We start from the raw sequence: 22004 nt of genomic DNA on the forward strand, positions 1-22004 counted from the left end.
GCAAGAACCTTATGCTCCATTTCTCCCGGGTGGAGATGTGAGGAGTGGAAGTAAGCCGTGCTGCATCTTTAATGAGAGTCTGCCATCTTTCAGTGCCACTATCAGTCCCGCCAGTGCCTTCTTCGTCCTCACCTGCATGGCACTCCCAGGGTCGGACAGAAAATAGAAATGCCACTAAACCTCACGGACACTTTCAAGAATCTGAATGTCACCGCACACCCTCCTTAATTAAAAAGCAGATAGCATTTACTGTAGCGCCAGGTTCAGGTGCCGATCCCTGGCAGCGAGAAATCACACTTAAAATAAAACCCCGTCAAGCAGAGTCCTTGCTCTATTTATGATGAGCCTGTTTCCTCAGCGGCATTTCATCGATCGCTTTAATGGTTTTCATAGACTCTTCATTAGCCTGTTACAGCAGGGGATCAATACGACATAATCGCATGCATGATTGACCCAGGCACCAGGCATCTGCTCCAGGGCACATTGGTTTGGTAAACAGTCATTAATGTCACGGTGGCCCACCGCATACTTGCACTGGCAAGATTATGTTACTTTGCCGATGACTTAGACTGATGAGACAAATTTGCTGAGTGCATGTTATTGACCTGTTAGTAAAGCTATATCATCTACCCACAAAATGAACAGACACAGATTTATTGTGATCAGCCCCCCCCCCCCCGGTCAGAATGAGCTACCACATAAGTAATATGTGTTGTTTGTTGAGACAGCCAAATTGGGGCAAAAATGTAATGTGCCAGTACCAAACATCTGTTACCTAATGCGATGGGTCCGTAGATGGTCACTAGAAGGTGAGAGGATTGGTTCTAATACCCCAAGGTACCCATTTGTCAATTGCAGGCCATATACTCACTCTAAATGTCCTAAATTGAGTAGTATCATCACACAATATGTTTCATTTGCTTGACATATACAATAGAAAAACAATAATTTCATTCCTCCAGCTACAGATGAATTATAATGAAATAAAACGTGCTTTTAATAATGTATTCAGGCAGTTTGGATGCCTTTCTCTTTGTATGCAAGTCTTTGTGTGTGTGTAAGCGTGGGTGAACTGAAAAGTTACCGCCATTGCGTTTTATTTCACCCTCCATTCTCTCCCGGAGGGAGCGTCCTCCGCTGTTCACCACAAAACAAAGTACTGTTGTGCACATAGGTGGAAAAATGTGTTTAACCCATTCACCCCTGAGATTTCCTCACTGTCTGTGTTCATTGAACTTGGATGGGATCTAAGCACCTCCTTTGAGATCGTGCACACGGGCCCGTGCACCGGGGTCAGACCGGGGCCCTTGTGTATGTGCATGTGCATGGGTGAGTGTGCCGAGTTGGGTTTGGATAGAGTGACTTGCTTTGTGCGTGACCAGTCGGCCACGTCCCTCACAATAGGCAGAAAAAAGGGGGTGACCGCCTTTTGACAGAGCATTTTATCTCAGTGAGATCATAGCAGTTGTCTGTTAGTGTCATGCGGCGTGCTGTCATGAGAGAGCTGTTTGAACTGGGTGCAGAGAAACATGGTTTAGTGTCACCATATTTACCTTTTCCGTTCAGCTGCCTCTTCAGATAATCATATGCAATCCAGCACAGTGGTGCATTCCAAACCCCGCCGAACCCCCAGTGCATTGTTGCTCTTTTGCCCCCCCCCCCCCCCCCCCTTCTTTTTTTCTTTGTTTTTAAACAACCCCCTTTATCCCCATCTCTACTCTAAAGTCACCATTACATGTTTGTGAAAAGTGTTTTTGGTGCCTCCGACCTCTCATGCCAGTACCCCACCCCACCCAACCATGCTAAATGTGAGCCAGAGCCTGGCGCATAGAGGGAGGGGGGGGGCGTGGTTAAGAGAAATGGAGGGAAGGGTTGATGAAAACAACAGATCTCTGCTCCCTAATCCTTTTGTGTCGACAGTGTTAATCCATCTAAGCCCCCCCCACCCGCTCACTCACCCTCCCTCAGCCGTGCTTCAGCACCATATACCAGGCGCTCCCGTCACATAAACAACCGACAGCGCGACTGAAACCAATACTCGCCCCCCCAGACAGTCAAGCAGAGGTACACGACAGCCGCAGTAGCCCCCCCCCCCCACTGCCGAACACGCTACTCAGGCTCAACTCTGTCCCTGCTTTCATCCTGTTCATCTTTGTGGCCACTGGGAACAAGTCTCTATTCTGCATAGCTTGCTTTGTTTGTCTATGCAAACACATTTTTTTTTTTTATCTTGCATCAGCATGTCAATGTATGTGTGTGTGGGTGTGTGTATTTGAAATCGCAAAGTATTGTTTTCCCTTTATTGAGTGTGTTTTGCTCTCATGCGTTTGCTCCTCTTTGTTTTGGCTACTGTACATGCAATGCACTTGAGAGCAACACGGTGTATTCGCTGCAAGTGTTTTTTTGTGTCGTGGTCTTGTTTACGAGCTGTAGGAGCGAGGGGAGGGAGGAGCGGGGTGTCGGGGAGGGGGGAGCGCAGTGGTTGCCAGGGGAAGAGGAGGTTGTGTCTCATGAGGTCACGCCCTGGCAACCCAATGACTCCTCCCACTCAGCCCCCCCCCCCTCCCCAACCACTAGCACCTCTACCATCTCTCCACTTGGCCCCCTCTGAGTGTACCCACTCACTCAACCCCCCCCCTTCACCCTCTGACAGAGAGAGAGAGAGAGAGGGAGAGAGCTCTCCGTGGTGCTGAAAGCAGAAAAACACATTCAGGCTCCACTGACAGTGCAGCTGCAAAAGGGACGGCAGGCGGGACACATGAGATTAAAAAAAACAAAACAGAAAAACGACCAACTGGAGAAATGAACTAGGGCATGAGTGCTTATGCAGACGAGTTGAAAGGCACACAGGAAGATAAATAGGAGTGTGGGCAAAGGAAGGAGAGAGAGGGAGAGAGGATGACGCTCTGGTAGAAGGTGGCTACAGTAGGCAGTGGGCGTGTTCTTGTTGTTGTGATCTATAGCTGGGAAGCCCAGTGTCATCCTGCTTAAGCACGACTGTACAGACCTGTGTGGACGAGCAGGGCAGAGGGAGCCGGCAGGGAATGCCATAGCGTGACATCGGCCTCAACCTCCAGGGCACTGTGGAGCGGGATTCCTTCCACCTGTGCAAGACATTTCGTGCGTTCGGACATATCAAAAGCAAGAGGAGAGACATTCTGGGAAAGAAGCACCGGAAAGACTGTGAGCGCCTGGTCTGCAGCTGCAAGAGGAGTTTTGACTGTTTCGAGAGTGCTAGTGTGAATTTGTGTCATGCTTGCGGGTGCGGTCTGTTGCTGCGCCGCATCTTCCTTCTGTCTCTAGCAAGTGCAGATGCGTGGAGCGGTGAAGCTGGCACCTGGCAAGGAGTTCATCACCATCTGGACTGGAGGGCTCACATCTCCCTTTTCTGCCCAGGGGAGGGAGCGTTGGGCCAGGGCACCCGATGGCCCAGCTCCCCCTCTAGCCCACAGCCTTATCTCGGGTCACAGTGACTCCTTCTAGCAAGTCAATCAGGTGGACCATACAATGGATGCAAGTGTATGTGGATTTAAGTGGAATAGTGCATGGGTGCTCCAGCATAGGTCAGAGTTCACTAGCGTGCACCGGACTCATCAGGGGAACACAGAAGACACGTTGGTCCACAAACCAGCAGGAACGCAGCCCCATTGTGAGTATGCATCGCAACGCTTGCTTTTACACGACCCGTAAACCCACGAAGATGTGTGCCAGCAAATGCTCATGCTATACACATCACAATGCATGCAAAAGGGGCGCTTTCTTTACTCACATCCACACAAAATTCCCAAACGCTCCAAAATGCCAAGTGTTGCACCTGTGTGTGTCTGCCTGGGTTTCCAGGTTAACCCTTACTTGGTCCACTGTACAGCATTAGGTGTGTGTGTTTTTGTGTCTGTGCACGAGCGCCCACGCATGTTGTCACCAGACTATTGGCCTTGCAATCTTTTTGACATTGTGTCTCTAGGATATCCATGCTGCCCTTCTCCTATGACATGGTTGCCTGGAAACAGAAACGGTGTGCCACATTCACTTAAAGCGAAGGGCACCTCGATGTTACAGCGGTTGCAGCCTATGTCATCTCGGGGGGGGGGGGCAAAGCGAGAGAGAAGAGGTGAGATGCCTAAAAGTGCATAAAGTGAAGGGGGAAAGTGAGAATGGAGAGGGAAAAAAAATAAAAGCTTTGTTGAGAAAAATGGGTTGCTCAGTTGACAGGCTTCAGAGAGATTAGCGAATGAATGGCATTTTACATCGATGAGTTATTGGAGGACAATCCAATGTGAAAGGCTTGGTTGGTAAAAACAGTGTGATAAACAAGCTGATTCTAGTGCAGAGTGCTGCTGCAGGCTTACAGGGATTAGGCGGGCAGGCTTAATTCAGCTCAAACACTGTTTGAACTGTGCTTTCCTATTGCTGCACCCTTAACACATCTAACTGGTTGCACCTCGTTTCTCTTCGGAAACCAAAGATTTATTTCCTTTGTGCAGCTTCAGATCTCCGGCTGGGCCTGTGCATCGGAGATAAGAAAAAATAAAAATAAAAAAAAATCTCGACACCAGGAAACTGTGCCCTAGTTTGAACTCTGCTCCAAGATGGTGATTCCATCTGTTCTACTCGTGCCTGTACAAACCTATGCTAAGGAGGGTCGAGAATACGCTGTAGGGAGCGGAGGATAAACCTGGTGACCTAGGCGCCATGCTGGACTCATTGACAGACAGACACAAGTTAGAGGGACAACTGAGGACGGCCAGACAATGGCCAGTCACTCTGTTGGCCCTGCAATCTCCATCTGGCAAGCCCCCCCCCCCCCCCCTCGCCCTTGCCTCCCTACACGCAAACATACATCCAGTTATCGCAAGCCCCCTCCCCCTCCCCACGCACACTCAGTGCTTCTCTCACACGTAAACAAGCATGAGTCTTAGGCTGATCTGAAAAACATTGACCTACATAAAAGCATGCAGTGTCTTCTTCCCTCGCACCACTGGCCTCTCCAAATTCACATTCGACAAACACTGCACATGTTGCGTTGCAAGCGGTTGCACAGGTTTTCCGGCAAATGCGTAATGTACATGCATGTTTGGCTGCTCCACGCTCTGTTCGGATCTTAACTGGCTGCAGACACATTATTCACATTTGCGAAAGAGTGGATCATGATTGCGCCAATGTGGATGTTTCATTGAAGAGTCCTTTTCCTCACAGAAACATCCACACCCTCCCTTATGACAATGATGCCGTCAGTAATAGTCTTTTTACGGAATCAAAAGGCAGCAGGGACTAATTTTAGATCTTAAAACATAGGACTGACGATGATGTCCGCATATTCATCACAGTCTAGTGAGAGTGGTTTGTTTAATCTGTGCGGTTGGTCCCAGGAGTGCTAGATTTTCACATCTGAGCCCAGCACACAACTGCAACAGCAGAGGATGAAAGCCCCTTTTTCAGTTTCATTCAGATGCTCACTTGGTTGAAGCCAGTGATTTGAGCCAGAAAAACGTGCAAACACAACTGAGAAAATGAACAGCCGCTACCGATCCACGGCCAACAAGAAGACTGGATCTGACGGTTATGAGTAGCTGTAGCCGGATAGTGAGTCCTCTGACTGCTTGCATATTTACATGTGCATGTGAGCTTTTGTGTGTGAAAGTATGTGTATGTATATGTGCACAATAAACAATCGAGAAAGCTGTTGCAAACCCTCCCGGGAAAAACATTTTTCCTCTTGCGGACACATGATGCAAGTCTATGAATCTTTCATAGGCGATGAACTCCACGGCAACAGTCAGGGGGCATTAAAAACAACAGCAATATCACACAAACTCAAATGTGTGACGTTAGTATAGTGCTGATGCAATCCTGCTCTGTCGGTTTTCATCTCACTAAGGCTGACTTTGAGAAAGGAAGGTTAAGAGAGTGATTGCTGACATAACAGCATGCCTGTTTTTACATTCAGACCATACTCATGTATGATGCCCTAGTAGTCCATAATACTAGTAGTATTTTGTGTGTATATCTACTTAAGGCAAACAACTATCGCTAACATTTTCAATGAATGTCTTTATTAGAATGCTGTGGAAACACTTGAAGAATGATGAGCTCCAAAGAGGAGGAAACTCTCCGTTTTTTCCAGTATGTTGAGGAGAATGGGCTGAGAGCCTACAACGGCCTGGTAGCTCAGAACTTGGACCACGCCAGGAATGAGAGAAATAGGACATTCCTGCAGGAGACAAACGACAAGAAGAGAAAACAGGAGGAAGCCATACGGAGGTAGGAAGAAAACAAACTGATAAAGAGCTCCTTGACAAAGGTTGTGTCAGATATCCGTCAGATATTTAGGAGATATCCTGTAAATTTCATAGCTGCAGCTCACCAGTGGGATTACTCTCTGTGAACGCAGGAACGTCACTGGGTTCACTTCAGGAAGAGGTTGTAAGGAATTGGGACAAGTGGCCAGAGGGTCCCTGTGGCAATGGCAGGTTGCTATATTTTGGGGGTTGCCAGTGTGGAACGGCGTGCCCCATGATCTTTAGAGGATAATTAATTTTTCACTTTTAGACTTGTCCTTGGATGGAGGTTGTCGCTGCTCCATTTTTGAGACGAAGAGCGTTTAGAATTAGGAAAGGGCTGGGATGGGCTGGGATATATAAGTGTGTTAGGATGGGAACACGACATGTGACGTTACTTCTGGTTGTGCTGCTGCGATTTAAGTAAACCTAACTATCCTGTTTTAGGAAGAACATTTTTCCGACCGCGTGGTAAGTTCTATCATCGACAAGAAGTTGCTGTAACACCCCATATAGTTTGAGGAAATTAGTCGCTTGTGCCGATGCACCCTGTTTCACATGTTGTGATGAGCAAGCAGTTACAGCTGTGCGCAGCAACACCGCTGTGTGTGTGTGTGGGTGTGGCATGCCGAAACTTGTGCAAATAAATGGCACACACTCGCAACGTGACTAGCATGTGGACTGTGCTTGTGTTGTGGGGTAGAGTAAGGAGCACTGAGTCACAGAGTCATTGGGAGGATAGCGGGACATCACAGAAGGGGCTTGAAATGTGTTTGTGGGAAGGACGTGGACATCCGTGTTGCTTTGTTCCTCCTCTCCAAAAACTTGTGAGCAGTGTGAAATCACACCACAAATCACTCTGTTGACTAATTATTTTTAAATATTGTTTTGTTTTAAAAATGTTCAGTAGTTAACAGTGATTTGAGCTTTGCTTCCAGAGCAATGAACGTGAGTTCTTAATCTGCTGGTTGGTTCGGTGCTCTGACATGGAATAATAGCCCTTTTAATTACATTTTAGGACTGATGACATCTGAACAGGTAGAATTTTCAGGAATTTACAGAAGATATTAATCCAGTGGATGCATATTTTATCTGTGAGCGAACAATCATAAAGTAGTAGAGAAACACGTGTTCACCGCTTTGTGAACAAATAATGAATCTAATGATGATCAGCGTGCAGTGGAAAGGCTTATGGGAAATGCTGTCCAGTGTTGTCATGGAATCTAAAACATCATCTCCATTCTGTCAGACACGGTACAAAGTGTTTTAGCAGCTGATTACATTGATGTGGTGTTGAGGGCTGTGCATTGTGGTTCTTCTTCACTGGTTTATTCAGGAACACTTTGAACCCTGTCACATTTCTGTCAATGGGTTCCGTGATTCAAAAAAGAGCGGTTTCTCTGCTGCCACTGTAAGTGTTCCGTAAACAGTGCATTGTGGAGTATACGTACTGTAAATCACTCAAAGCTGAGTTAGAACTCAGCTGTATCCCTTAGGAATGAGATAGACAGCTAAGTTAGAGTGAAAACCACTCCAAAATCTATCCTGGACTTTCTTTTATCACTTGCCAGCAAAATGTCCCCGCTTCCGTTGTCATTAGCAGTCTAATGCAGGCCTGCAATTGGTAAACTGGACATGGAGACGCCTGAGGAAAGTGGCATCTACTGTCCTGCTTCCACTGTCTCTCAGCTGTTGCCAAAAACCTAAAATATTAATACACAGTCACTGGAGGAAAAAGTCTAAAAAAATAACTGGATTTTTCATGAGGCCTATAAGTAGGTCAATGAGACGACCCATTTTTACAGTAACTGACTGGGAGTGAGAGTGTGTGCGAGGATTCATGTGTGCATGTGCGTGCATGGACACGGGAAAATATCATGTATTAGTTTGTGAGAGGGGTAGAACAAATGGCCTCTGTGATTGTGTGAGGGTGAAAGAGCTTGTTAGAGCAAATGTGTGAGGGGGGGGGGGGGAGGGTTTAGAAAAAAAAACCTGTTAGAGAGAGATTAAATGTGAGCTCAGTTACAGGAGATGTGTTCTGCCTGGTGACAGCTGGAACAGCCATAGGCCAATCAGATCTGCACGTTAGGTTTGAGTGAGGCGGGTCTTCCTGCCTGCTGCTTTCTCACTCTGGGTTTTCTGTTATTGTATTTCATCAGCAGAAGTTACTCACACAGTCATGCACACACACACACACACACACACACACACACACACACACACACAGACAGACGTCCACAAATTTGCTTAAACGTGCAAGCGTATTCCTGAACACACACACACAGACACGAACCACACACCTTAAATTTACTTATATTTACATATGCATGCAAATTCTAAACGACTGCTTTCTCTTTGTGCACACATGGGCGTATTCACAGATCAAAATCTTTTGTTCTCCACCCTCAAGATCTCCTTTAGTGTTTGTTTGTTTCTGTGACGTTGGTCGTCCTGTCGCATGGTGTCACAGTGAGAGAGAGAGAGAAAGAGCTGCCCGACGACAACTCAACTCCAACTGGTCCAAGTGCACCTGTGGTCTGTAGCCAATCACTGGGCAAATATCCTATAAATAATCCAATCACACCCGCCCGCCAACACACACAATCCATGGATTGGGGATGTACATGCACGCTGTCACAGCAGATGCCCACACCAAAAAAACACATGAGAGGAAGCGACTGTTGACACCTGTGGCTGAATGCCCTGGAAGATTTTCTACTTATTTGTTTTAATTAGATCTTAATTGGAAAAAAAACGTTTGCTACATAAAAAAATGACATTAATAACATTAAAACATGACAAACTTTGTGTCTCGTATATTGTCCATTTTCCCACAAATGTAATGTGGGAAAAATGTCTTTGTTGAAGCACTTTTCATACAATTTACCAAAACATTGGGAATGTTTAAACTGCTTATTTTTCATTTTAGGTTTAGATCTGATTTTTCTCTCAGATTTTGAAACTCCAGTTCTCCTTCTTTTTCCAAAACATACCAAACTGCTATTTCTTTTGCTGCCCATTGCTTAAATCATATCACGGTCATATTGATCTGGTTTGATATACTATTGTAAGTCATTTTGATATTTTGTAGCTGTCATAACATTTAAACCACAAACCTAACGTGTGTGCTGTCATTGAATTCATATTCATTTTTAGTTGCTTGTATACTCTTTTATCTCCAATCATATTGGAGATCATTGAATTGGATATTGGTTTACTTTCTTTTCTACGTCTTTCAACTTTGCTCCAAATTGTGGCTTGCACCATCAATAAACAGGTCTCAGCTATGCAGCAGTTAGTACAGGTACTCATACCACCTCTAAATGAGCCCAAAGATATAGCAAAACTAATAGTTTTATACATGATATCAATGAATAACCACTAAACATGGAATTTTATCTTGAATTTCCCCCCACCTGCTTTCTTCCCAATAACACTGGCAAACGGGGCTCTACGTGTTGCAGCAGCCACCTTTCTCTTGTGCATTTAAACAAATTGTGGTGTGGGAAGATGTGCACATGATGCGCAGGTTTGCTTTATCATTATTTATGTGCGCCGGTAGTTGGTTTGTGTCTGGTTTCTATGGGTACCCTGTTGCTAGGCAAAGTTAAGCCCCTGACCAATGAACCCACCCCACCAAGCACCTTCTGTTCAGCAGCTGGCCGGGAGGGAGTCAGAGTCAGCAAAGTCACACACTGAGGGGGTCACAAAGACACGCATGCATATACACTCCCACGTGCGTGCACACACTCACACAGGACAGGGATTTGTGAAGCCACACATGCAAATTCATGCCATTTGTTTAAACATTTAAATCCCATTGACATTGAGCTCATTTGGGGCTCTGATATTACAACAATTAAACACATCAACTGCAGATATCAAGTGGGTATAGATAGCATACTTGTCACGTCTTTTGTACACAAACAAAGTCAGATCTTGAGCTCATTTACTCTGTGACACACAAACACACTCATACACTCATACACACACAGCCCTCCTTTCCCCCATTACCACACAACACTCAGACATCATTAACGCTCCATTCGGGCCAATCACCCATTTATAGGGATTGATCGTGTCCTCGCCGGGGGGGGGGGGAGGGTCTTCCATGGTGTCATGATGTGTATTGTTGTGTCAGCAGCGTCGGTCACATCCAGAGTTAAACTCAAATCAATGCTTTGCCCTGAAAGAGACCCTGATGTTGTTAAGTTAGCGCTCACATCGTTTGAGCCACAAGCACGGAATGAAATGCAAATACACACACAAATGGAGACATGCCATGATGAGTCTGTGTTTCAGGGTATGGCATGTGTTGTTTTTGCTGTCTTCTGACAAGAACAGCTTCCAGGAGATGATGTTTCAAGATTGTTGTCTCTTATATTTTAGCCTCAAAAACTTCATATTTAGTCAAATTTAGATTGTTTCATTGTTTGCAACTTTTTCCCTGTCCTGTCTACCCTCTCTCTCTCTCTCTCTCTCTCTCTCTCTCTCTCTCTCTCTCTCTCTCTCTCTCTCTCTCGGTCACTTCCTTGCTTCATGTTTTTAGGACAGGTGAGGACATTGCGACTGAAGGCAAGCACTTACGCATGGGCTCCATTACAATGCCGGACCCCCAGGAATGCATGCCCCACCCGCATGCCCTCGCCTGTGGGCAAGGCTTCTCCGTGCGCTCCCAGTCCCTCCACTCTGTCGGCGGTGGGAGCAGTGGGGGTGGAGGAGAGGAGGAGGTAGGAAGCCCGACCTCTAGGAAGCAGCCCCCACCCAAGCCCAGGAGGGACCCGGCCACCAAGCTGAGCATGTCGTCTGAGGCGGTGGACCACAGTCCCACGTCCACCTGCCGCGGGGAGAGATGTGACGGTGAGCGGTGGTGGCACTTTACACCAAACTGCTGCGCTATATATAGCTGCTCTCTGCAGTGCCCTCCTCAACACTGCTCCTCCTACAGTGACGTGACATCTAGCTATTCACTGCATACTTCACTCTGAGTACCACTGTGGCAAATTGATGTTAAAAAGGAGCTCTTGAGTACAATGGAGTTAAACCAAAGTCAACACATTTGTGGTGCACTACACAACAATAAAAAAAATGCAATAACCTGCAGTTCAATGAGCTATATTAGAAGGGTCTGACAAGATTTGTGCTGCACCACTCTGACTTGTCTGGACACGGTTTGCCTATTGTGCAAGGACAAATCCTTCCTTAGTGTATTTGAATGACAGTGGGCCAATCTACACATATTCCAGAACATTTAAATACACAAGCTAGAGCAATTGTGGATGCCACAAACAAATGTTGGAAGATCATGGATAATTTGTAACTTTATTGGACTTTTCATAGTGCTCTTTTACTTCCTGTTACTGTCAGATAAACAAATATACATATTTTCCTTCGTCCCACAGATAAATCAGATAGTATGTAATCATCAGGTGTTATATATCTGCTGTCTTTCACTCAGTAGGTTTCCCAGGCTTTTTTAATACTGTCAGTTTCTCTTCTCTGAGAGGAATGTCCTGATTATCATTAATGTAGTAACACGTTCTGCATATTAAGCCAAAGCTCTAGTAACTTCATTCAAGAAGTTGGTGCTGGTCACACGGTCAGTTGTCCAAGCTGTTCTCATTGCACCTAAAGAAGGCAGAAGTGTCTTGACAGTTGTTTGACCTCATTTAAAACGGACTTACTTACTTATGTATATCTTCAAGGCAAATTATTACCAATAAAGGCCAAACTATTTTCCCTCCAGTTAAAACTGCCGAGGCCAACATTTAGAGATGCCTTGATCAAAATCCAGAAGAATCAGCCTGCAGCCATTTCTGAAGTCAGTTTTCTGAAGCAAAATAAACAAACACAATATGCCCGTTTGGCCATGGATGAAACAGAGGGCATCATCATAGTACATCAGCTCAGTGTAAAAGCTTTAATGAATAGGACCGGAATTAATTGAGCAAAAGTAATGTTTCCCTCAACGAGCCACAGATACAATCACTGCTGTAGCAAACACACACAGTTTTATTGAAGACAGGACATGTGCTGAGCACTGAGAAAAACTCACAAGATGCAAAATCAAACTGACATTTAGAATATAACAGTCTTGGAGGCAGGTGACTCTGATTTAGAGTTTGCAGGAACCTTTGACTCCATTTCATTTTGGATGCTTCGTTGCCAATGTGATGCTTAGGGAGTCCGCCCAGCCTGGCTCAGATTGGTGGGGATCTCTCTATGTGCACACAGATCTTCCTGGGCACCACGGCAACCATCCCACAGAAACAAGACCCCCTGCAGCCCAGCCAATCACACAATCGCTGAGCGGCCCGAGCCAATGGGGCTCCAGAGATGCTGAAGTGTGAGGCTGCGGAGCCAATCAGAGTGAGAGTGTGGGGGTGTCCCTGGCCGAGGGGAGGGTTGCGTGCTCGGTAGCTGGCGCTGTAGCGGGAAGGGGAGGAGCTTGGCAGAGTAGAATTCATTCAGGAGGAGCGATTGACCTAGATTCGTTTTCAGGAGGAGAGGGAGGGGGAGGGGGTTTGCGGGTAAACACATCCGCTGCGGGGGGGGGGGGGGGGGGGGGGGGGAGAAGAGAAGAGGGAGCAATAGAGAGATGGAGAGGAGAAGGGACAGGGAGTAGGAGATGTTTGGAGCCACGGATTCATCGTCAGTGCTGAAACAGATCTCGAGATCCACCGTGTAAACCTGTTAGTGTAATAATGCATTTGGTGAATCAAAAGTGGCAATGCTTCACTGCTGTGTGAACATTGCTGTGTGCACACACCGATTGATGCACATGCATACAGAGAGAAAGCGAGAGAGTACACAAGAATGTGAGGATGTCAGTCAAATTAAACACATCTGGTTTGAACCAAATCTTCTATTAACACCTTATTAATGGTAATGAGGGCGCAACGGAACCATCCTCAGTTCAATTTAGCATCATCAACATCAACTTGGATACGTTACAAAGTTTTGTTTCACCTTCTGGATTTTCTTGACATCTTCCATTGTTTTCTCTTTAGTTATATTCTCAATTTAAATAACAGACTCTAATCTACATATATATTTCTCTCCATCTAATTCCCTGCAGCATGTCCTGCAAAGCTATACATTCACATGCAACAGAAAACAGACACCTACATAGTCAGACTCCTGTTTTCTGGAAGGATTGACTTTAGTTTGTGTGTTCAAATGTGGACATGCCTGTCCTAATTTCCCGCTCTGAATGTGTAGGCATGTTTATGTGAGTCATACACTTACAGGAAGTATGCGTGTGCCTGGGCCATCTGGCATCTGAATTATTGAAGGTGTAAAATCTGCAGTTTTAAGATTTCCGACATGGTCCGGCTGTTAACCACACTTATCTCTCCCTGCCTATCAGAGAAAGGGACGCTCCTATCCAAACATCGCGGCGTCTGACCTAGAAATACACTGTTAGCAACTCAGTTGTAAAGCGCGCTGCCTGCTGTGAGTAAACTAGCATTAGGACCGCACTGTACTATCAAGTCGACGTGAACACTGTACCATCGGCCTCACTGCACCACATCTAAAGAGATTCACTCCGCAATGCTACGTCACCACAATCAGAGAGAAGTTCCACAGTGTGTGTGACCCAAATACTATGCTCGCATACTGCTCCACTGCCGTATATGTGACCTAGAAACGTGCATATGCCTCAACTATTCCCACATATCTGACTCAAGATATTGCTCTCATCTATACACGTTGACCCACATCCGACCCACAAATCTGCAGCAGGCTTCATGTTAATGATAAGGATTCACTCGTGTACGATAGCTGTGCAGAAAGTTAGCAACGGAAGAGTAATGTGGCAACATTATGTTGTCATGTCTCATTCCTCAACAAAATATTAGTCAGAATGATGATAAGGTGCCACGGTAGCTCACCTGGTGGACCGGGCTCCCCATGTACTAAAGCCTTACTCCAGCTCTCTCCCGCCTACCTTTGGCTGTTCTATACTAAACGCAAAAGAAAGCCCCAAAAATAATCTTTAAAAATTGTATTTAATAAACCAGCAAACCATGAATATACAGTAAATGCACTGTACTTGTAGAGTGCTTTCTACAAAGTGCTTTCACACTACTTGTCATCATTCACCCACTGATGGTAGGGTCTAAGTGACACCTGCCTATCACATTCATACACCGTAGGCACAGCTACGGGATGCAATTTTGGGGTTAAGTGTCTTGCTCAAGGACACATCGACCAGCGGCTAACGGAGTCGGGGATCGAACCACCGATCCTCTGATTGAAGGACGACCCTGCTCTCCACTTAGCCACAGTCGCCCGCACAGTGTACTTTCTGTTGTCAAGTAGTGCGTGTGAATGTGAGTCTTTCCAATGGATTTGTGTTTTGACCTTCTCTCTCTGTCCTTCAGCAGCTCAAGGATGCAGTGAGGACTGCAGGAGGGTGCCGCCACCCAAACCTAAGAGGAACCCCAACACACAGCTGAGCGTCTCCTTCGATGAGTCCTACATCAAGAGCCACGCGGGCAACGGGGTTTGCCCCTCCAGACCCCTCCACCACGTCACCTCCCCCTGCGAGCGAAACGCCTCGCCTCCACAGAGTGACGAGAGCCCGACTGACGACTGTGAAGACGAACCTGTCTACATCGAGATGGGCGGGATTGATATCGGCCCACGGGAACCCTTGAAGAGTGAGGACGAGGAGCCGGGAGAGTCCGTGTACGAGGAGATGAAGTACCCAGCTCTGGACGATATGGAGTACCGCACCGACCCTGTGGGGTGTCGCTCCGCGTGCCCCACCCCGGCACCCTATGAACCTGAACCTCTCAGCCGCTGCTCCACCCCACGAAACATTCCGCTCTGTGACATTCCTGCACCCTTCCCCAATTTACTCACCCATCGGCCTCCGCTGCTGGTGTTCCCACCGTCGCCGGCCCAGTGCTCGCCGAACTCAGACGAGTCTCCCCTTACCCCTCTCGACGTAACCAAACTGCCCATGATGGAGAACCAGTCCTACAGCAAATCTCCAACATCCTCCAGCGAGCCACCTTCCTCTGCACACATCCGCAGGGAGCTCACTGCCACCCCGACCCTCACCGTCTCCGGCCGCTCCTCTGCGCCACCTCTGCCCTCTACCCTCTACAAATCCTCCTCCTCATCCTCCTATCAGCGCAGCCATTCCGCTTGCCCGTCGCCAGTCAGCATGGGCCGCTGTCTCACCCCTCTCAGCCTCATGCGTACGCCTCCCTTCGATGCTCCCATGCCATTCCCCGGTGGTCTGCCGCGGAGTGCCTCCGCCACCCCTCACGGCAAAGGCTCGCCACCTCAAGACGGTGGGGGCCGACTCCATGGCTCCATGCAGAATGTGTCGACAGGGCGTTCACGGACACCCACCAGTCCGCTGGACGAACTCACCAACCTGTTCACGACAGGCAGGAACATGCTGAAGAAAAATGCCAGCGGCAGGAAGTCTAAAGAGCCTGGAGAGAGTGAGTCATTTCACACATTTGTCTCCTCATTTTGGAACGTAGCTCAAACAAAGGGCACGAAAACATGTGTCCATGTTTATTTGTGTCTCTTTGATCCTGGAAGTGTGTTGACAGCTTATAACTGCATCTCCTTTTTACGAATCTTACCCTGGCCTGTATGTTTCGTAAGAGGGCCTAGTTAAGAGAGTTGATGAGAAAACAACCCCAGCAACATTAGAGAGGAGCTGCAAAGTCTCCGAATAACAATGGGGAGAGCAGGAGTAACATCCCAGAGTGTTTATGGACGACATGGAAGGTGTCAGTGTCTAAATGCTTTGGCTGCAGTAAACTCTGGAGCGAATAAAAATAAGTAGTCTTCAGTTCCCTAATCGGTGTAATTCATCCCTGTTTTGCATTCACATGTTTAACCCTGCAAAATTAGGAGGCTGTGCAGAGAATGCACCACTTATACAGTACCACGCATGACGTCCATGCCACTCTGTGCAGCCCTCCATTAATCTAGGCCCAGCTAGCCAAGTCTGATACAGATCGTATGATTTAATCTAAGGGGATTAGAGACTAAAGCGGACAGCAGGTCCCTCAAACCTACTCATGGCATTAGGCCATCAGGCAGCATTACTTTTAAATATGTAAACAACATGTTTAAATACAGATAGCCATGCCACACTCAAAACTACGGCAAAATGAATGCAAGGCAAACATTATTTGCTTGTTATGACATAAGTGCACAAGTTGCTAAAAGTTTACAAAAAGATGAAGAAACCCACTCAAGCTAACTTTATCATATGATCAGTCGCAAATTAACGTTCTCATTCATAATGCAACTGTTATTTTCTTTTGTTAAAATAACCATGTTAAATATTTTGAAAATGACTGTATATTAAAAAAGGTATATGACTGCAGGCATTAAACAAAACTAAATAAGCAAGAGGGTGTTTCCATAATGCATGAAGTATAGTGAAGTATAGTGCAGTTCATATATAGTATATTTGATGACAAATACATTTATATAGAGCATGTAACGCTTTAGAGTGAGGTTTAACATGAAATGTAACCCTTTAGTCGACATATAACTCTTCAGAGCTGAGCTATACAATGTGAAAGAATTTAAAAAATCAAATGCTGTATTGTGTATGTATTAAAGCGCATTTTGAACATAAATCATAAAAGAACTACAAAGAGTCCACACATCCATCTTCACTCAACGCTCTTAGCAACTACAACATAGCAACAGTGGAAGGAGGAGAAATCCCCGTTTCTTATTTGCAGATTCCCTCCTCATGAGTAATGCAGCCAATCACAGCTCAGGCCACGACGGTCTACAACCAAGCAATAAGCAGTGGCATAGCTATGGCTCTGAACTCAAATCTGCACCTGATCAGAGGATTTCAGATTCTCTTTTCTGTCCAATCAGCACATACTCTAGTCACGATTGAGCCAATCAGGGAGCTGTGGCAGCTGTGCAGATGGGGATTGTGGAAGCTGAGGCAATTTATGATGTCTTGCTATTTTGACTTCTTCCAGTTGGTGTGCATGTGCCAATTAGTGCGCATTTGTTGTTTAATCCTGTGCTTTCTGTGCAATGTCTTGATTATACTGTATCTGTCGAATTACTGGCTTACATTAAGTGATGGCTAGATTGTAAATGGGTGCATTCAAGTCCCAGTAATGTCCAACCAATGAGCACTTTGACAGTATTTTGTTCTCGAGCCCCATGTGGTTGGTAAACAGTTTGCATATGCTTTCTATAGATCAAGGGTGGGCTGTGCTCGCAGGTCTTTTAAATTTTGAATTTCTTAATCCCGACACCTGTGTTCAACCAACACACGGGGCTACAGGACTGACAGGTTGTTTGTGTTGCTCTGTGACTGGCTGCGAGCACACACGGTGTAATGAGCATACAAACCTAGAACAATGAATGGAGGCTGATTTATTTTTCCTTTCTCTTGCTTACTGAGGAGGCAAAAGACGCAGCAACAGCTAGTCTGACCCACTTACCAACTGGTTAATCGCCACACTCCCTCTCATACACACACTAAAAAGCCATGTGACACGCATAACATGACAAGGGATGGGTGTGATAAGGGAGAATTTGACATGGTACTGTATGTTAAAGCCCATGTTTAAGCCCGTATAGAAACCATATAGAGGCACAGCCCACATGGAAATCAATCATGCACATATATTTTTATTTGTGCAGTGATGATCTATAATGTCTTTATTGAGGCTTGAATTGGTGACACACATGCAGCTCTATATTAGCATTTTTAATGCACACATACTGAAATATTATGTGTATGCTAAAGAAGAGTCAGCGCACACAATCTGGTTTGTGCAAAAAGGTTAAACACAGAGACATCCAATGTTAATGTTTTAAAATATGTTTCATATTGGTAACCATTGTTATTTTATGGTACTGTTATTATTTTGTAGATTTTGCAGGTGAGAGAAAAATACAATGAAAAAATACAATAAATTTAATTAAATAAAAAATAAATAAAAAAATTTAATTTTAATCGATTGAACTGAAAAAAAATGTAGAATAGATAATAATAGTGTTTATTAAAATATACCAAGACGAATGCAACTCTAATGCCTGTCAGCCCACATATTGACTCATCTAACTTCATAATTTCTGCAGCTGCCTCAGTGCAGTGAGGAGTGAGTGACACCTAGAGGATATATGATGGTAGTGCAGAAACTTGAAACAGAAAAACATAATATTCCCCCAAAATATGTAATTGACACATGCATTTAAACAATTTATTTCCAGTGCGTTATCAATTGCAGCAGAATAAGCTTGGATGGTACAATCATGTGTATATATATATCATGTTTTTTTTTTGTTTTTTTTACAGCCGAGTCCAAAAGCAAGTCTCACAGCGAGTCCAAGCGTGAGGGCAAGGAGCGCCACAGCCACGGTCACAGCAAGGAGTCCAAGCGAGACTCCAAGGAGCGCCACAGCAAAGAGTCTTCTCACCGGAGAGACAAAGACAAAGACAAAGACAAAGACAGAGACAGAGACAAAGACAAAGACAGAGACAGAGACAAAGACAGAGACAAAGACAGAGTAAAGGACAGAGACAAAGACAGAGTAAAGGACAGAGTAAAAGACAGAGACAAAGACAGAGACAAAGACAGAGACAAAGACAGAGTAAAAGACAGAGACAAAGACAGAGACAAAGATAAAGAAAGACGGAGCAGCAATGTAGAGCCCCTTCCCAACAGACGCAACAGTAAAGACCGTACTTATAGCGGTGCAGATGCGCCACCTGTTTGCAGGGATAGCAGGGACCAGGGCTGCAGCAGTGTAGAGCCCATCCCATTGATAAGAAGAGACTCCAAGGACAGAGGGCTTAGCAATGGTGATCTGATGCTAAGGAGAGATAGCAAAGATCGAGGCGGGGGACAAGGAATGGAACCTTTGGTGAGGCTGGACAGCAAAGACAGACTGCTAGATCAGCCACCTGAGCTGTTACAAAGACAAGACAGCATGGAAAGGGCAAAAAACGGTGTAGACGGTCGACACGAAAGCAGAGAGAGACTGCTGGATCAGCCACCTGAGCTCCTACCACGACAGGATAGCAAAGAGAGAGCCAGGAACGGTGTGGACTCAAAGCATGAAAGCAGAGACAGGCCACCTGAGCTTCTCCCCCGATCAGAGGGCAAAGACAGAGCTAGAACCGGAGCAGAATTTAGGCACGACAGCAAAGACCACCGTCCTGATCTGTTACCCCAACAGGATGTCAAAGAGAGAGCAAGAAATGACGCTGAGCATAGACACGAAGGTAGAATAGACCAGCCACCAGAGATCATTCCCCGACAAGAAACATCCAGAAACAGCAACTGCAAGGACAGGGTTAGCTACGGCTCTGAGTCCAAGCATGAAGGGAGAGATTGGAGCTGCCACAACGGTGGAGAACTCCCTCCTCCTCCTCTGCCCAGACAGGACAGCAAAGATCTGAGGAGAACTGGACTCGAGGTGAGACGGGACAGCAAAGACCGAAGTCCGAATGGCTCGGAGCAGCATCATTATGATGCCAAAACCACCAAGAGCCCGTCTGCGATGGAGTACAGGTGTGACAGTAAAGAACGAGGACACAGATCAGATGGCACGCCCAGACGAGATAACAGGGCCAATCACAGCACGGACCAATCAAAAGCACAAGAGAGGAACGGCAGCACAGTGTCAGGGCAGCATTCATCCACCACGACGCCCACTCACCACGGGAGATCATCAGGTAGCCCGCCATTGACCACGGGAACGGCACATGGTGAGGGTTAAAGCATCACATTCATAGGAAAAATCTAGAATTGTTCATATGTTCTTTATATGTGGGGCAAAAAGTATTGTGTGTCAGACGTGTGGTTTCTCCTCCCTTTGCAGATCTGAAAGTAGCACCTAAGTATGGCCGCTCACCTTCTATGCCCGCTAACCCCTCCCCAATGGGAACTCCACAAAGGAAAGCAGCAGAGACGCATCACAGTCAGGTATGCAGATTTGCTTGTTTTTCTTCACTTATATGTTTAACCCGTTATTGCCCCTGAAAACATATTTCCTCAGTCAGTTCCGTACTCCGAGTAATAATGGAGTCCTAGAAACAGTTCTCAATTTCACCAGACATTTCTGTAATTGCTGTTCTCACTGGCTGGGTACATTTACGAAAAAGTGATGTCCTTGTGTGCACCAATTAGGATTTAGTTAACTTTAAATCCGAATGTGATGACATGTGATGGATTGTTTGTTTATTGTCAATCAGATCTGATCAAACTACACCCACAGAGCCTTCGATGAAGCAGTTTTGAAGTGTTAAACTCTCAATAAATAATATCTAAAATTTTTACTTTGATTGTTGCTTATTTAGTCATGAATAAATATATCATGTAATAGAGAAATACATGTTTTAGGGGCTTTAACGTGCACAACTAACTTTGAAGTCAAGCTGTGCTGGCTCACTTAATGCATGGACTTTGCCCCTCAGATGCCCCAGATGCCGTGGATCTGTGGAGACACCACCATGCTGGACCAGATCGAGAGGAAGCGCACCCTCTGCATGGAGATCCGCTCCAGGCAACATCCACACCTGCAGAGATCTCTGGAGAGGCCTCCTCCTCCGGACAGGAACGAGGAGAGGCACCAGGAGCGGAGTCAGTGCAAGCAAGAAAGTGCACCTGTGCTCCCGGGCTGGGGGAAAAGCAGCGGGGCCAAAAAGATCCGTCCTCCCCCTTACCCTACACAGAAAACTGTATTCTGGGACACGGCCATCTGAGAGTAACCACACACACTTGCACCTCCCTGCCACGCAACCTCCCCCCCCCCCACCCTACCCCCCAGTTACCCACTCCCTCTCTCCTCTGAGCTGTGCTGATTCTTCCCAGCGACACCAGGGGCATCAGGACAGCCAATAAGAGTGCCAGGGGGATGATACTCGCTGATGTCAAAGGACAATGGTGGTTACCATAGCAATATTTCTGCTCGTTCAGGTTGTCATGTTTTCTTATCATCACTGGTGATATTTGATATTTTTCTATTTCCTGTGACTGGATTCTTGTAATATAATTAGTAGTATAGATATTTCATGAATAGATATTTTCTAAATGAGATGGGGATTAAAAAGCAACTTAAATTATGTATAGTAGATGTAGATGCAATCTAATGGTGTTTTTTTATTTCGGCTTTGTTTCAGTTATTTTACATTTGAAAGCATAATCTATCAATACTTGTACTGTAGTAGCATCATTTTCTTATGCCCAACTGTTTCGTTCTTTTGTGCGCAAAAGCACAAAACTGAACGAACTATTCAATTCTATATATACTTTACATTTTCACTGTTGTATTGTAAGTTGAGGGGTTTAACGTCTACATGCTTTAGATCCCAGCGCCCTCCATGCCTGGTCCAGTACAGTATGTTCTAGAATGTACAACAGTTGGTCCTAGAACAGAAACAGGAAACATTTGTGTGCTTCAGTTTGTATATTACAGTAAGAAGCGGTGCAGTCACTACGTCAAAGCCTTTTGAAGCGGTCGAATCGTTATATAGGAAAACCTGCTGGCCGGCATGTTGCAGACAGAGAAAGTGTGAAACGTTGTTTTCTAGGATACACTATGAGGGTGGGTTGGGTGAGGTAGTAAATTAGATCATACATTATTAACAGTATAATTTCTAAAACCAGCCGAAGCCTGTTAAAGCGAGATAAGGGTGTGGTTGCACTTTGGACGCTTGGTTATTTGAAACAGGGTTGGTGGCAATAGCTGGCGAGT

The 22004-nt window shown here is 45.8% G+C and overlaps 1 protein-coding gene across 1 annotated transcript; it reads left to right on the forward strand.

The window, feature by feature from the left end:
• The first annotated feature begins 6085 nt into the window (after nt 1-6085).
• Nucleotides 6086-21012, forward strand: nyap2b (neuronal tyrosine-phosphorylated phosphoinositide-3-kinase adaptor 2b). The gene is made up of 7 exons (XM_076097355.1): nt 6086-6261; nt 10828-11138; nt 14666-15742; nt 18601-18712; nt 19025-20016; nt 20130-20233; nt 20725-21012. Exons 1-7 carry the CDS (start codon nt 6086-6088, stop codon nt 21010-21012), a joined length of 3060 nt encoding a protein of 1019 aa, XP_075953470.1.
• The last annotated feature ends 992 nt before the right edge of the window (nt 21013-22004 follow it).

Source organism: Anarhichas minor, unplaced genomic scaffold (assembly GCF_050575085.1).
Source record: "Anarhichas minor isolate MPS153535 unplaced genomic scaffold, ASM5057508v1 ptg000024l, whole genome shotgun sequence".
In the NCBI taxonomy this organism is placed as follows: Eukaryota; Metazoa; Chordata; class Actinopteri; order Perciformes; family Anarhichadidae; genus Anarhichas; species Anarhichas minor.

Coding starts and splice junctions, on each gene's coding strand:
- nyap2b (XM_076097355.1), top strand. CDS start 6,086: ATGAGCTCCAAAGAGGAGGAAACTCTCCGTTTTTTCCAGTATGTTGAG. Junction 11,139..14,665: donor CCGCGGGGAGAGATGTGACG/GTGAGCGGTGGT, acceptor TCTGTCCTTCAG/CAGCTCAAGGATGCAGTGAG. Junction 20,017..20,129: donor GACCACGGGAACGGCACATG/GTGAGGGTTAAA, acceptor CTCCCTTTGCAG/ATCTGAAAGTAGCACCTAAG.